This window comes from Pleurodeles waltl, chromosome 7, assembly GCF_031143425.1.
Source record: "Pleurodeles waltl isolate 20211129_DDA chromosome 7, aPleWal1.hap1.20221129, whole genome shotgun sequence".
Classification (NCBI taxonomy): Eukaryota; Metazoa; Chordata; class Amphibia; order Caudata; family Salamandridae; genus Pleurodeles; species Pleurodeles waltl.
The window spans coordinates 472,215,254-472,232,411 of NC_090446.1; the positions used below are offsets into that span (position 1 = coordinate 472,215,254).

The 17,158-nt window shown below is 43.8% G+C and overlaps 1 protein-coding gene across 1 annotated transcript in view; it reads left to right on the plus strand.

Moving 5' to 3' along the window:
* Window positions 1-16,040, plus strand: part of TLCD3B (TLC domain containing 3B) — a 74,967-nt gene extending 58,927 nt beyond the window's left edge. Inside the window, exons 3-5 of the mRNA XM_069244079.1 lie at window positions 1,050-1,266; window positions 10,012-10,107; window positions 10,939-16,040. Coding sequence (XP_069100180.1) covers window positions 1,050-1,266; window positions 10,012-10,107; window positions 10,939-11,301 — 676 coding nt within the window. The 3' untranslated portion in view covers window positions 11,302-16,040. The remainder of the gene's footprint in view (window positions 1-1,049; window positions 1,267-10,011; window positions 10,108-10,938) is intronic.
* The last annotated feature ends 1,118 nt before the right edge of the window (window positions 16,041-17,158 follow it).

The window sequence follows — 17,158 nt, forward strand, 5'->3', positions numbered from 1 at the left end:
TGTACGTCCTACTGGGGCTGCCCAATCCTCTTACTTTTCCTTTAAGATATCTAAAAGGGAGGCAGATAGCCCTAGCACTCAATGCAGCGTTGCAACTGATTCTAGCTCTCTGGGGTACAGATAGGGTCCAGACTCGTGTCTCATGGCTCCAGAAGCTCTGGTTTATTCTTGCAATGGAGAAACTTACATTAGCCTCCCAGCAGCGGGTAGAAGATCTGGGCGCATTGTGGAAGCCATTTGTTCGGCTTCATACTGCAGAATTTACTGAGCTGACATGCCCGACCTACCTGAGAGTTTTGAGGCTGATTTGAATCATTGGCTGGAGTGCTGCGGGGGATTGCTAGAGGGGGAGTGCGCTTGGATGATGTAGGGGTTAAGGAGGGGAAAGGTAGATGGATGACATGGTCTTTTGGAGGGAAGCATTGTTGAAATGTTATTTTTATATGTTTATGTGGTTCTCATCTGCGGGACTGATATTCTGGATGACTATTGAACATCACCAGTGGGCACATGGCTCAGCAAGGAGAAGATTCTCTGAGGGGCCCCTCTGAGCAGGGGCTTGGGATTCATGTGAGAGACCTTTGTATGAAGATACGATATTGCTACTACGCTGATATATTTCATTTCTGTCCTGCGATGAGCGGTGTTTTATATGTTTATATTCTTATAAAACAATAAACAGATTTGATCTTAAAAAGAACAGTGGTATAGCTTTCACTGAACTTTTTTGGCCGTAGTAGAGAGGATTAGGGTGCTCACTAGCTCTACTTTAAGGGTGAAAATAATGAGAACTATTGATAACAACCAACAGATTTCCAGAAATTAGAAGATGCAATTTGTCAAAACATAAACTGGCATTTAAATACAAAAAAATGTTCTGCAGGCTGGATGTCTTTTACTTTTATGAAGAGTTTTTTAAATCACAGTGTAGAGATTATCAGGACATTCAAAGCATTAATCAGTGTAATACGTTATGAATCGTAAAAAATCTGAACTGGGCACGACTGCTAATAAGTGCTAATCCCTGACTTTCATCTTGTCTATCACAGGCACTGGCTGGCGGCCACCTACACGCAGTTTGCTGTACCATACTTCATCTACGACATCTACGCAATGTTCCTTTGCCACTGGCACAAGTATCGGGTGAAAGGACACGAGGGTTGTTCCCAAAGCACAGTGACCCTCGCCAAGTGCTACTTGAAGAAGGAGTTCCTCATGGTGCTCCACCATGTCTTCATGGTGGCCGTCTGCTTCCCAATGTCTGTTGTAAGTGTGTCCGGCTTAAGAGAGTACAAAAATTAGTGTTGAGCTTGTTTTTGTGTGTGTGTATGTGTGTGTGCTGCCCTCCCAGAAAACCAGGGAGTGCCAAAGCAGATATTAATATGTGGAGCATCCATTGTAAGTGAGGCTCTCTGTGGAGGTGCTTGGGCCTGGTAATAATTGGAACTTAGGCAGACATATGCTTTTTGTTTAGGTGGCATGTGTGTATGTTTACTAGGCATGGTGTAAAGGGCCAGTATCTTTATACATTCTGGGACATAACATCCAACAGAACGTAGTCTTTTAGTTTTACATATATCTTGTTTAATGTTAAAAATTGTTTTTTTTGCCCCCCCACACACATGCACCCTCTGAAAGCCTGTGTAATTTTGCTGATTGCCTTGTCCCATATGCATCTGTGTGATTATCTTTGCCCTTCCCACAGTCTTGAAGCTCAGACCTATTCTACTTGTCTTTGTTGTTACCCTCTGATACAAATACCTCATTGTATGGGCCCACCTCTTTCTCAGAATTATGGTCACTCCCTCGAATCTGTTCAAGAATGAGATATTTCCCTTGTCCTAATGGTTACCTCTCTTGACCATCACCATAGCTTCGGCAGTTAAGGGTGTTAGCATCAACTGTCGTGCTTAGAGACAAATGCAAAGCTTCTCCCAGACAATGATGTGATTCTCTGCACAGTCTGCGGAGTTACAGTGGCTTCACTCATTTATTGATGGCCTTTCTTCTTTGGTGTATCTCAGTGCTTGCAAGGATTGGAGGTGGCCATGTCAGTTGACAAGGAAACCATATTGGAAATAGCTCGGTCTAACAGTTGGATCATAAATTCACACCCTTTGGTGGTGTCTGGGGAGGTTTAATAATCACATAAGGAGTTTAAAGGTTGCCAGTTCAATGTCTGCTATTGTCCTTTGTCAATGCACAATGTTTTCTTTATTATCCCCATAAATCTTTCCACTTCTCCGCTGTGAGGTTTGAGGCCAATCCTTTCCAGATACTCTTGGAATTCTCTCACTTGTAACAAAGGACCATCACTTGATTTGATCTCTTTTGGTAAGCCGTCCGTGGCCAGTATGCTTTTTTCCAGGGTTGTCAGTAGTGCTTTTGCAGATGTCTATTACTGGATATCTGAAGTGTTCATCTTCCATTATCAGCAGTAGCTGGCCATCTTGTGTGCTGCACTTGACTACAACGCAGCCTCTTTTTGGTTTAATGACCCAGGTGCCACGACTTTATTGGTCAGCCCAGAGCAATGAGGATGATCCACTGTGCATGGTTTCATTTCTGAAATAATTCCTTGATGTAATTATTTAACATAAGAGAATAAGGGTAGAATGCTTCCCTCACAGTACAGTGTTGAAACGTCACAGATGTTGCCGTGGAATAGTTAAGAAAAAGGGGATGAACGAGTCGATTAACAGACACCATAAATAAGCTAACACTCTAAAAAATAATAAGGTAAAATACTCCTGGCGCCTTCCCAGAAGTCTATTTTCATGTGTGCAAGGGTTCATTTTGGTGCTCCGCTTCTTTAATGATCGATCAGAGAAAGTGTATAGAAGTGTCTTCGGCCAAACTTAAAAAATGGCATTCCCAATGGAACAAGGCTGTGAGTCTTGGAACATCAAAACGCTCATATACTCCCAGTGCTGCTTAGGTAGGGGAGACCGCTGCCTGCACATCTTTTGCATTCTACAGTTATCAATATAGGTCATGACATTTTGATACATTCCAGAGAGGAAAGGGCATTACAGGTGACTGAGGCTAGGCACATGTAGTGTGAATTCAGGCACTGGTGCCCTGTGGCGTGAGAGATCTCCACTGCCAAATGATATTCATTATATTTCTTGTGCCTTGTGTTGTGAATTCTACTATCAGATATCTGATGTTAACTATCCCGTGTGAATTATAGCTCTCATGTCTTATGTGATCTATAGCTTTTGTCTTATGTGTTCTGAATTCTGGCACTGGAGATCTGGTTTAGTGGTGAATTGTAGTACTATCAGTAGATAAAGAGGCATATGTATGACTCTGGGTGCGTCGTTCTTGCACCACACAATGTGGTGCATGTGCAATGCAAGCCCAAAATGCAGTTAATGAAGCCACATAAGGCCACCCTTCCTGCACAAAAAACAATCCCCCCTTACAACCCAGGAGCCCTTGCACTATGAGGCTAGGGTGCCTGCGTTGGCTTTAGGCAGTCAAAATGGCACCAGCACAAGGACAAAGATAGGCATGCACCATATTCTTTTAAATACAGCACATTCCTGCCCTTTCCCTGTGACGCAGCACAACAAGGTGACTTGCAGCGCTGCACTGCATCACATTCTTATAAATATGCCTCATATTATGTAGCACTGTCACTGGTGTCCTATACTATAAAGTATAGCTCTAATGTTCATTGGTGTATTTATAATGTTTAGTCCCAATATCCTGTGGCATGAATTCTAGCATGAGATATCTGTGGTGTGAATTTGAATTCTAGTGCCCTGTAAAGCAAATTGTAGTACTACATATGGTCAATGTGAATTCTGTCACAAACGCCCTTTGGTTTGTGTAGTTTAACACTCATGGCATGTTGTTTGAATGTTAGCACCAGGTATGTGTGACACGAGTTCTAGCACTTGTGTATTATGTGTATCTAGACACGTAAGGTGGAATATAGAGTATGGGAACCATGGCACTCACAACATGATGGAGTATCCTGTCCATCCTAATCTTGGTCTGCCAGGCCAATTCAAGTTGGACTGACCATCAGCTTTCCGTCAGTTGTGCCCCTGTGTCTTTGTCAAAGGAAAGCTCATTCTGACGGCCTTATTGAGAGCTGGCTGTCAGAATAAGGGCATCTTATTGCCTGCCCTACGTTTTGCTGACAGCCCACATGCCAGAACGACCTCCACAACAAGGGATAAAAACTATAGTGGGGTCACTCCAGGAGTTTATTGTTGAAAAATGAAAAGTTTGGTTGACGACTGTCAAAACTGATGGTGGCTGTCCACCAAATTTTTGGTACCTTCAGAGGAACCACCTAAAGTTACTAAGGTTGTGCCGGCAGTGATCTCTACATTTGGCAGGCTATAGTTCATCTATTTGGTTTATGAAATTTCCTCCACCGCCCTAACTGATTGACTATTGCCTGTCAAACTCTAAATTGGGCCCATAATAATTGTTTCCATTTTGCCATTTCTGAATTCCACTGTATATGTATCTGTTTTCAAGTATATCTTTACACATCCTAGAGTCTGTGTTTCCCAGCCCAGTGCATATCTTTTTAATTTCCTAGTGTCTGTGCTTCCCTCTCAAAGTGTATTTGTTTCTCTAAATATCTGTTATTCAGCGTTTCCCTGTCCCTGTTATACACCGAAGGTGCCTATGCTTCCCCGTCCCAGTTTGTGTGCTTCCCTGTTGATGGCAATGTGTGTGTTTTTTCCAAGTGTCTGTGTTTCCCTGCTTTGACATCTTTCCTTGCCCCAGTGTCTGCCTTTGCATTTTCAGTGCTTGTGATCTCCAGTTCTGGCGTATGTGTTACTCAGCCTCAATTTATGTTTTTCTCTTCCTAGTGTTTGTGTCTCCGTGTTTCCGTTCCAGTGTTTGTGTTGCATCTTTGATATCCCACCTCAGTGCATGTATGCATGTTGGATGGTCTCTGTATCCATGTAATTGCTATTGTCTTTAATCTTCTGTTCCAGGATCTGTGCTTCTCTTTTTTACAATGTCTGAATTTCCCTGAGCCAGTGTCCGTGTTTTTGGCAGATACTTCTCCCAGATTCCTCACCTTATGTATATCGTCCAGGTGCCAAACTGGATCTGGAACTGGATAGCTCATTCCTCATGTGATGGTACTGGTGTATATAAGGTGGAAAATAGGATGTTGGCATCAGTGCCTACGTTTCCATGCCTCGTGGACCTGGGCTGGGAGCTGTTTACGGTGCTTCAGAGACTATATTCCTCACTCCTCTACTTTCAATAAGACATTGGAAAAAATATCTTCTTCTTAAATTTCAGTTGCACATTCATTTAGAAGGTATCCTTGTTGAACCTATACAACACCTGCATATGGTGTCAAGGATTCAAACGTGGCCTGCGACTCCTTGATGTACCCGAAAGCCATCATACAGTGCGAGGCCAAACTATATTTGGTTACGAATCACAGAAATACTTTAAAGTATTCACCTTTCCCTACTGCTAAGTCCCCTGACAGGTAAGACATTCCAAAAGATCTTCCCACAAACAAAATAAATGCCGCACCGAGATTATGGTCATATACAGTAAATGATTTGGAAGGAGATGCCTTCCTCCACACAGATGCTATCCTTTCTCTAGACTTACAAATTGCAAGTGGTACAAATAAATCTCCAGGATTGGAATATGCCATCTCCTCCTGGGTCTTCTCTTGAAGAAGTCTCCTTGTTCACTTCGGTGGTACCAAAAGCAACAGAAGCTTTGGCGCTAACGTTTCTCATCACTGAGGAGAAATGTAACTATTTTATAGCAGTCTTTCAACCTTTATCTGCACTCCTGGTGCCTCCATCAAACTACATAGCCTTGCTTGGATGCATTCCACTGGCTGTTCAGGAGAAGTACAAGCACTACTCATGGACATGGCCTCTGATTGCAAGCGCTGTATGGAGAGAAGGTCATCTCCGCCCTGGAACACTTCAAAAACAGCCCAGCAGTGGCACATTTTCTGCACCTGACCCCTCTTGTAAAGCAATTCCACCAGCAGTATCAAAAAGTTTGAAGCTACTCCAGGGCATAACAGTTCCTTGTCCAAAGTTTGCAGCCAAACCAGATGCCTAAAAAACTCTAGCTCTCCTTTTAGGGAGAAATGGATTTTGCAGGTGCCATAGTAATAGTAGCAGCTCCAACTCTCTCTGACAGCTGTAGTCTCTGCTTCCTCAGAACCTCCCAGACTACCTTTCCTCTTCACCACCAGCCTTCAGTGGGGTGGGTGCTACTGTTTCTACACAAGTTGAGAGACAGTCACAACAGATGGTGGAGTCACCAAGCTAACCGGTAAGGCTACAGCCCAATCTTCCAGTCCTGTGCGTGGGACCACCCTCTTTTTGCCAAGGTGTGCTCTCTGGCACATGCCTTGATTTTGGAGATGTGTGTTTTTTCCCAGTTAAGCAAAGGGGGTATAGAGGTGGTGCACATTGTGGAAATGGACATAGAATTTTACTTCCTTTACATTTTTGGTATCCCAAAAGGTACAGTGGTCTGATAGCCATCTTGGACTTTTTGTCTTGCACATTTTTATTCAGCAGTTCCAGGGCAAGATGCTGTCCTGGACCCATGTCTTGGTGGCCCACACTGCAGGGAATTGTTTGGTATCTTGGACCTCCAGAATGTCATCTTTCGTTTGCCGATCCTACCGGTCGAAAGGTGCTACCTGAGGTTTACCATAGGGTCTCAACACTACCAGATGGGGTGGTTGTGCCATTTAGACTGACTATTCACGAAAGTGATGGTCATTGTGGTGGCTTTACTGTGAATATCAGGAGTCCATGTGTTCTCACATTGACTGGCGGTTTAAGATAGGAACTGTAGATAGTCACAGTACCATGGAATTGCAGCGGACTGAAGGATCTACCCACTAACAGATTGGAAAAGCACATCCATCATTGCTGATCCAGGCGGACAGTTTAATATTTGCATCCAGGTGAGAGAATCCCCTGATGCTGGAGCCACTTCCTCCTTAAGCAGCAATGAAAGGTTCAACTGCCATCTGACGTGTCACTAATATAACGCATGTGGCCATCAGGGCTAGTTGGGGCAGGACTTGCAGCTTCTGAACCAGAAACATCTGAAATGTTGTAAATTTCACTGCACCATTGTTTCGGGACGCCCTGTGTGGGAATGGCGCCCTTGCATACATTATGCCTGATGCAGGCATAATGTATGCAAGGGGCTGCAAAGTGGCACAATGCAAGCATTGGACCACTTTGTAAATATGGAGTGGGGTAAAAGCCTCCTTAGCGCCGTCTCCGCGTAAAAAAAATGACGCTACGTCATGGCAAGGTGGTGCTAGAGGCTTGTAAATATGCCCCATAGTTTTTATGTCCGATTGTTGGGTTTTGCTTGCTCCCTTTTAGGACTGGCTTGACAGCAAAACTGACCTTATGTGCTCATTTGAAAAAGAGCGCTTTAGAAAGCTGTACTGAAAGAGGAAGTCAGAATGAGTTGATTGTCCTTCCTCTGTGCGCTACCCATGATAACGTGCAGGTTTTGCCTTTTGGGAAAGCTTATACTCAATGTAGTAGGCCTGAGTTGGTTATGGACAGAGCTAATGAAAAATTATTTCTTGTGCCATTGGTCTGATCCGTTTACTATGAAAACCCAGAAAGACTGACATGGTTAATTGTGAAAAGCATATGCTAAAAGCCACTGTCCTTTTCAGGATGAATTTGTATTACAATGTGGTAGATAGGTGTTTTTAGTTATTTGTGTTATGAGGATCAGACTATCCGTGGACCCAGGTTCCTAACTACTTTTGCCACATTCCATAATTAGTGAAAGAATGGTCATCAAGGTATGTGTCTAACGGTATTTCTATGTTGTTGCCATTAGATTTCAGTTGCTTTAGGTACCTCTGAGTCATGACTGCTCTTAAGAAGTTGCTTACGCTATAGAAGCAGTTTCTCGGGTGTGGTTTATTTTTCGGACGACCCATGTTCGTGTTTTGTATTGGTTTATCATAGTGGTCGGGGATGGGATTGGCAAATGATGTGTTAATTTTGGGATTTGATCGCATTGTTTTGGAATGGATGTGGCTGTGCTTTTAACCTGCTAGTTTATGTCGTGTCTTGCATTGTCATGTCTAGGTGTGAGTTTCATTCTGGTGGAGTTGTTGGTGGATGCTTTGTTTTAAGTGATGTTCAGGGTCTCAGATTTGCCAGGTTTGCTGGGGTGAGTGAACGTGATTTGGCTCTCATTGTGGTAAAAGTGCATGTGAAGGTATTTGCATGTTCGATTATGGCACGAGAACTATAGTTAAATTTCCCTTTATGTGAATTCTAGCACTAGCGCCTTATGATTTGAATTCTAGCCCTTCTGGTGATTCCGAGGTTTGATTTCTAGCACCAGAGGAGTCCTGCTCCGTGACCTGTATTTCGGCACTAGTGATGGGTGTGTGACTTCAACCTCATGTCCTGTGGTGTAAATTCTACAACTATTGGCCTGTTGTAATTCATAGCTTCAGTAGTGCTGCGTGATGTGAAGGTTAGCCCCAATTGCTAGCAGTCTATGTTAAAGTGATCTGTGGGGTGAAATCTGGTAATAGCGATTGTGGGGTAATAAATTACATTGATGATCTGAGGGTCGAATCCTGGAAGTGCTACGTCAGTATGAAGTGCGGTATTGGTGCAGTATTCCCAATAATATAATATGGAATGAAGTCTGTCTCTAGTGCCTTGTGTTATGCTCCACAGAACCCCAAATACTCCAACAGGGGAAGTTAGTCCAAGAAACAATTACTTCACTGCTGCAATAGCATTGTTCACTGTCAGGGTTTTATAGTATTATTTTATAACATTTAGACAAGGTGAATGTTCAGACATAGGTTGATCAGGTACGCATGACGCATGTATTTAGAAATATACATTTCATTTTCACAGAATTGTGTAAAGCAACAGTCTTTGAGGAAGAAAGGCACCGGCAGTCCGGTATTACAAATTCCTGTAAGAAGCAATTCTTCAGAGTGTATCGATTTCAAACATAAACTTTTAGTATTATCCTAAGTTTGCATAGTAACACCTCTGCTAGATTAGCCCTCTTAAACATTCATCCCTTTTAAATTTTATAAAAGACAGTATAAAAGTAATGACTGTGAACAATGACTATACTAACATTGTACTCACATGAGTATATTTTTCCTTAGATTAACTTCTTCTTTGGGAACATTTTAGATTCTGTTTATTCGTTACCACCCAGTTCCCAAGCGGTTACAGTCTGTTCTGACCCTTGGGTTAAGAATCCTGCACACACGTTTTAATGGCTTTGCGCCTGCTCTGAAGTTTAGTGAATGCAGTAGCAGCTTGCGGCAAGTAGAAGGGGCAGGGTGGCGCGCAAGGGCGGGGGCAGGAGGGGGATTAAAATACAATTTTAAAAAACCTTACCTTAACTGCTGCGCGCCGCTCCGCTCCTGCTTCTCCTCGCTGCAGGCTCAGGCTCCCAGCCTGCACTGTGGCCAATCCTGATGCTGCTCAAAGCAGCGTCAGGATTGGCTGGAAGCAGCCAGAAAGGGGGCTCCAAGGCAGACTGGGAGCCCGTGCAGGGCATTTGTGTTTGGCCGGCTCGAGACGGCTGGCCAAACACACATGCGCTCTGAGGGGAGTGCTCTGTGAACTCCCCTCAAGTGCTCGTCACCCCGTGGCCCCACCCTTTAACCAAAGAACGATAATAAACACAGTTTATTATCGCTGTTTGGTAAAAGTTTTGCCGCTGTCGCTGCTGGTCGGTGGGGGCGGCAACACTCCTCCACCCTCATGGAGGAGCCGCCCCTGAGTGAATGGGACTTCGCATATAAAGCACTTGCAATAAGGCGGACACAAGATCCCTCACATTTGTGATGGAGTAGCCTACCTGCCAAACTCCAACTCAGGCCCTTTACCTTTTACGTGTAATTGCCCCACGTACCTCCTTCGCATGGTAGCCACAGCTGTCGATGATGAAGTCCCTTGTGGTGCACTTTAGATCTGAACTACTTTGCCTTCTCTTTCTACTCTTTAGCTCTGGCGAGAGGGAAAGGGAGATTTCTTTCTGGGCTGCATGCTGATGGCAGAGCTGAGCACGCCCTTCGTCTGCCTGGGGAAGGTGCTCATTCAGGTGAGTGTGTGCAAAGCACAGTTATCGGGGCTCCGCTTCCGGCTCTGGGGGTGCTTATTGCTGTTTTCGTAGTGATAGCCATTGGTCGGGATAGCAAGTGCAGCTGCAGTTAAAGCCTCTGCCTGCCTCAGACGTGTTGGCCAGGAATGGATCAGAGAGGTAGCACTACAAGCTATGGGGGATGGGGCAAGTCTTGCTTTTACAATGGTGCAGGCTGGCCAGAGAAGGAAGTACCGCTCGAGTACGAGCCCCTAAAGAGGTAAAAGCCAGAATCTGTTCTTGCATTGACTGCAGAAGTAATGGGCAGGGCATTGAGTGATGTTGAAAAAACATGGCTCCTAGGGAGCGGGTGAAATACTGTCCTTGCAGTACTGCGTGGTAGGATGCTGCTATAGCAAGAAGTCTTTGGAGAAGATAGAGACAAGTGCTCCTCTTATAATGACACCTGCTGGTCGGAGCATGGAGTGCTGCTAAAGTAACAGTGAAGGGAAAGTGAGGCAAGGCTGTGGTCTGGGGGAAAGTAATTCCTGCTAAAGCAATAACTCCCTAGGGCAGGAAAGACAGGTGAGGGCCAGTGGTACATCTGCTGGCTCTGACTTTTGAAGCGATGTTTCCCACAGGGAGGGAGGGAGAGAACCAGTGCTGCTCTTACATTGACACCTACTGGCTGAGACAGGTAGCTCTGATGAAATAACAAGGTCCTAAGGGCAGGAGAAACAAGTTTTGATTTTACAGTGACACCTGCTGGCTATAGCTTGTAGCTTATGTATGACACGATGAATCATGGCCCTAATCCCTCTCCTCTCTCGTGTCCCCATTTCTCACCCACAGTACAAGAAGCAGCACACGATGCTCCATAAAGTGAATGGCTTCCTGATGCTCAGCACATTCTTCGCCTGCCGCATCCTCCTCTTCCCATACATGTACTGGGCCTATGGGCAGCGGGTGGGCCTTTCCCTGCACCAGGTACCCTTCTCTATCCCCATGGAGTACAACCTTGGATCAGCAATTCTCATGGCCCCACAGGTCTACTGGTTCTTTCTCATTTGCCGTGGTGCTTACAGGCTCTTCATGCACCCCAAACCAGGCAAGCGGGAGCCAACCCTCAAGAACGGGCACACCGCCGACAGCATGGCTACCACCACAGCCACCGACAGCATGCCCGGCAGCATAGACCTTAGACCAATTGACTGATAGGATAGGGAGCAAAGGAACACTATGCCTTTCTCGGTCCTCTTCCCACCACATCTCGTACGACTACTACTTTCTTTCCCCTTCCCTTTCTCATCCGTGGAACCCCTCTTTCCAAAACTGAACTCAGAGGGACTGACTCGTCTGACCACAGAGAGGAACCTGCACGTCGAAATCTACATTTAAAAGGAGGGGCCAATACTTTCACCCCAATTCTTCAAACAGAATGGCGTTTTATCTCAACACCTAACCCTTTTGTTTTCTCTTCTTTATGTATTTATTTATTTATTTATGTATTTATTTAGTTGTAAGTTATAGGTCAGTGAATAGTGGGCTTGGGAAGCCACAGAGAGGAGTTTGTATCAGGGAGTGGGCGTTCAACATGAGAGCTGAGCCCACCACCTCATTCCGGTTCAGGAGAATGTACTTTCTGGGATCCTCGTACACTGCACCAAATCCCAGAAACGCCAAAAAGAGGAGGCAGCAGAGAATCGAGGCTGGCAGAACACAAGTCGATCACTTGATGCCCAACTACCATGGGGCTTTTGGAAAGGGGTAGTGATTGTGATGGGGAGTTCTGCTGTGTTTTCCACTATGTGTCCCCTTATGTTTTCTAAACAGCTACTTTTTTCATGTGTGTTAACACCAGTCAACGAGTGTTTAACCTCTACACCAGAGGTCTTCAAACTGGGGACAGGACAGTGTCTGAATTGATATCAGGGCTGCACGGGGTGATAGGCAGTAGTCAAGCATGCTGAAAACAGTGCTATGTTTTAGTAAAAAAAAACAGATAGACAGTAATCCACTCTGTAATGGGCCAAATGTAATACCTTTAGTCACTCATGTCCTGGCTGGGAGTAGGCGTCAAAAGGAACGTGCTCCAGATAATCCTTAGAGCGCCCCCTCACTCCATTTCTTATAAAGACTCAGTGGCATATATATTAGACAGTGACTCAGTGCAGCAAGATTCCTTGCTGAGCTGCGCTGTGTCACTCGGAAAGGGCAGGAATGCACGTGATTTGAGGTATTTGTGCATTCCTGTCTTTTCTTCCTGTGCTGGAGCACAATGGGATGCCTCGCGCCACAGCAGGCATCCTTGCCCCATGGTTCAAGGGTGCCTGTGTTGCATGCAGGATTGTTTTTGTGCAGACAGGAACACCTTCCTGCACAAAAAAGTCCTTAAAAGCTTTTTTCTCACATAGAAAGAGGAAGAAATTAGTAGAAATAAAGATATTTCTCCTAGTTTCACCACTCTTGGGGAGGTGTAAGATTTTGTCAGATTCCCAGGTTTACAAGTCCTTGTAAATATAGGAATCCATCAAAACCCATGGGAATTGTTTGGGAACACCCACTGCAATGATTATGGAAGGCCTACCCAGGGCAGAGTAAGGCAACGAAGTGATTTGTGCTGCGTTGCCTTACTTCAGATTTTTGAAGCCACTCACAGCCACGCAAAGTAGCTTTACATGGCTTCAAAAATCTGACTTAGATGTTTGCGTCAGACATGTACCGCATTGCGCTGTGTAATCATGACACAACCCTCTCATAAATATGCCCCTCACTTTGTGGGTACCTTTGCATTTTGTGAAGATGAGGCTCCCCATACCATATTGGAGTATTATATTTGATTGCATTTTTAAAAGTAGTAACTGAAAATAAATGCAATGTTTGACTTGTTAAATATATTTAGAGCTGCTAGTTTTACAGAATAACTGATGAAAAAAGATTTTCGTTCTGGATGGGGGGCAGATGAAATTTTTTACATGGTGGTGCAACATTAAAGTGTTTGAAGACAGTTATACTGTTGATGGAACTGCTAACTGGTGATGAGTAAAGGTGCCACACTGGACAGGTGCTAGATCTACTCTGCCTGCTCGAGACCAGAACTAAGGGGTAAGCCCTAGATTTTTTTAACAACTCATTGAACACGAAACATTTTAAGCTCTGACATTCACTTAACAACTCCGCTGCATGAGCTGGAGTTTACATACCCCTATTTTGACTTGAAGCCCCACCATCTCTCTTGCACCTCCTCTGCATTGACAGGGTCATCCCACACCTTCCACTAACATCTCGTCTGGTATAGCTGGAGGATAATTCCCACTTAATGGCTCTGCTTCCCGGCTGGTGGATTCACAACAGATCTCAACATTCCCCTAACATCTCCTCTGCTGTGGCTAAATCCTGTAATTCACTTAGGTTTGGCTAGAATGAGTTTTTGTAGGGACTGTGGGACGATTCATTGGAGACAATGGAAATCTGAACCTTTACTTCTACCCAATCTCAAATGAAGGAACAGATTAATGTCTTTTATGATCACATGGTTAAACCTGGTGCGCCCTCACTTAATCAGATTCCCGATACAGGCCAGTGAGAATGTTTATTGTCACGATTACAAATGTAGGATTGAGCAGGAGTATTTCTTACTCTGAGTACAAAAGCAGGGGCAAATTCGAGTCTTATGTACTCTCGTTACAGCTGTGGGACAAAAATGACCAAGACAGTAGCAACATTTAATCGAGACTACTGAAGCAGAAGTAATTGAAAACATGAGTTATTTTATTCCACAGTGCCACAGGACGGGAAACCCTCAGGAGACAAGAGCACGCCTACATATGGGACTGCAAACATGTAGGCGATCTAGATAAAGTAGGGCACCAAGAAAGAGAGCAGCATTGAGAAACAGCAGTCACAACTGTGTGGCAGGTAGTCGCAGGAAGGCATATTGAAGGAAATGGAAAAGAGACCAGGGTATCAGACTCTGAGGACACCAAACAACCCAGAAGCATGTAACTTTAGACGTAGTGGAATGTACAGTAAATGGCCCTGGAAAGTAAAATGAAAAATACATTGTCTCATGTCCTTCTGGATTGAATTATGAATACAACCCAGATAATTCAGAAGGAAGAAATGCCAAATTAGCTCCCATTATGCAAAGGCAGCAGCATTTCCATCTAACAGAAGAAGCACTGCCTTCCCCAAGGAAGAAGAGTGTCAAGGGAGGAATGAGCCGACGTACTCCGGGAATCCCACCAACTCAAACAACAAACACATTCTAACAACAGGTTAGAACATATAAAGCAAGCAATTTAAGATACCAAAAAACACTGAGAGGTAGATAATGCAGCAAGGGCGTAAGTGGCATCTGCAGTAATGGCCGTGGTATAATGGAAAACAGGCTGACAGACAACAAAGATGAAATGTTTAACGATAGCACAGCGAGACACTGTAAAGAACTTGTTGCAATCGATAAAGAGTTGGCCTATGGGAAAGACTCGAGGGCTGCTAGCTCAACCCAGGTGTGGACTGAGAAACGAGCACAGCTTGCACAAGAAATAAACAGTGCCCAGTAGCACAGGAGGTAGGTACTGTCCAGTAAGCGCAATAAAAATGGACTGACTTGCTGAAACTTGAAACGGTGCAAATAGCAGTTCTTGACTAGCACTGAATATGGCCAAGAACTTGCGGTATCAAATGAGCACAAAAAAAACCAGGACAAATGAGGCAGTTCACACCCTGCACTAGAGGTGGGGAACCAACAAATACACAAAGAGAGGCAAGTCAGAGCCGAGCCAAGGGTCTGACTGGGCTTTAGGAGCCCAAGCTCGAGCTAAGCCCTGAAATGTTTGACTTGTAAATCATGTAAAAAAAAACCTAAAGAAACACTTATTTTCATTAAATAATAATAAAATAAATACGCTTCAAAATTCAAAGAAGGGTATTTCTTTAACATGCAAAAGCGCTTCAAGTACATCAGATTATATCACTGCATTGAGCAGCATGAAAGGTGACAGTTTTTGAATATGAACTTGACACGACCGCCATGCCATGAGGCCAATGCCATTAGTGAATTAAAAGGCAAGTCAGTTGTTATGTGCACCCTACATTTACGTGACCTAGATTCCTACACGGAACAGGATTATAGTATATTTAAATCAGACATTAGAAAGTATTGTGTAGCTCTCATATGGAACTCCCATATTTCAAATTACTCTCACATGCAATAATGAGGAAAAATTAAGCACTGTGTAATAAAACAATTCCCAGATCACACAATTTGGTCAAGCGAAGAAGCCAGGATAAATCCCAGATTTTCTGACCTTGAGTGGAGCCAGGCATCTGGCTTGGGCTTTCAGTGGCAAACCCACTTATGCTTGCTGAAACGGAGTGACTAGTACACACAGAAAAGAAACAGTGCCTAGCTTGCATATAAAAGCGACAGAAACTTAAAGAACCTTGTTTGCACTGCAAATGATAGGGCAATTTTTAGTTCTCACACGAAATGAGCAGTACTCGGCCAACTCATATAACAAGCAAGTCCCTGCAGTAATACAAGACAGGTAGGCACAGTCAACGTGTACTAAACAGGAGACAAAAGCACAAATAAGCAGTGATCAACTGCAAAAGGAAACACACAGAAATAATCAGTCCAGGAACTCTCAGGATCTCTAGCTGTGAGCAGACTAAGGGACTAGCTAACTACTAACGAAGACGTAAAGGACAGTTTTAAAACCAGAGAAGCAGGTCTAGGGAGAGTAGACACGGGCCACAAGAAAATAACTTGATTTATTAAAACTGACATGCTCATCTTTCTGACCGTACAGCTTCACAAAACCAGACTCCAGCCTTTGAAGGAAACATTGCTTAAAACGTGTTTTGATTAAGTGGTTGTGTAAACCCTTAAGACAGCCTCACATGCTGGTTGCAATGTTGAATTAAAAAAAGGAGCACTTATTTCAACGAAAATCAAATGGGAAGCCAATAACAGCGTTGATACCACTTACTTTCAAAACTACAAAATCAGAAACAACAGGAAGCATTTTCCCTGATTACAGATGCATTAACAAGAAGGGATCTTTACTTGCCTGAATACAAAAGCATGGGTCAATCAAAGCCCTTCGTTTTCTGATGTTTATAGGTGCAGCATCTAACAATAAGCCTTTCACGTTTAGTAATTGCTGTTGAAGACAATAAGAAACCCTTGCCCCCGCCTACCAATTTCAGATCTCGGAACCTTTTAGTGTGTACTATTCACATATGCAGCAACCAATGGACTTGTTTTTTTTTTTTGACATTACAAATCACAGAATGTGTTTAGGTCTGCATTCCCTGAATTATGGTGTCGCTTTTGTACAGGTTTTCCTACCTCTGTTAGGGACGCTAACGGATTTCTGCATGGTCGAGTAAGTAGGTTTCTGATGGATACAACTACCTGTGGATTACTCCCTTTATGAATTCTCCCAATGCACCAATGAATTGTATATAATGTGACCTTTGTGGGAAATGTTAAGTGTCATGTTTGAGAGGCGGAGGCTTGCTCCAATTGTGTTGCCGCTAACTTTTAGTTGCCCTGCTGTAGAAAGGTGTAAGGCAAATTGAATTGTGTTTGCAGATATGTACCGACTTCTTGTCTGAACTATGCAGCAGTGGTTCATGTGTTTAGGAACAGTCTGAATGTTACAGGAACCTGGAACTCAAAATGGCTGTGGAGTATCCTGATGTTAGCCAGGAATGAAGTATTATCAGTGCAAGACTTATGGAAAAGAATGATGATAGAAATGGGCCAGGCAGGATCTTAGCATCTTTTGGCAGGAGGTACAAAGTTTGAGTTGAAGGGTGATCACTTCAATTCAACTGTTGTCCTTGTGGATGATGCAGATAGCCTTGATTAAGAAATATCTTGCAACTGGCAGCCATTAAAGAGTTTCAAAGGCTGTGGTGATGCTTTGGTGTAGACTGTTGTATGTCAGAATATTGTTGTAAAAAAAAATCGTCTGACTTAAAAATTGGGTCCTAAACATTACGCATAAAAATAGTTCCATTAGTTGTAGGTTTTCTGTTATTAACTAATTTTGGGTGC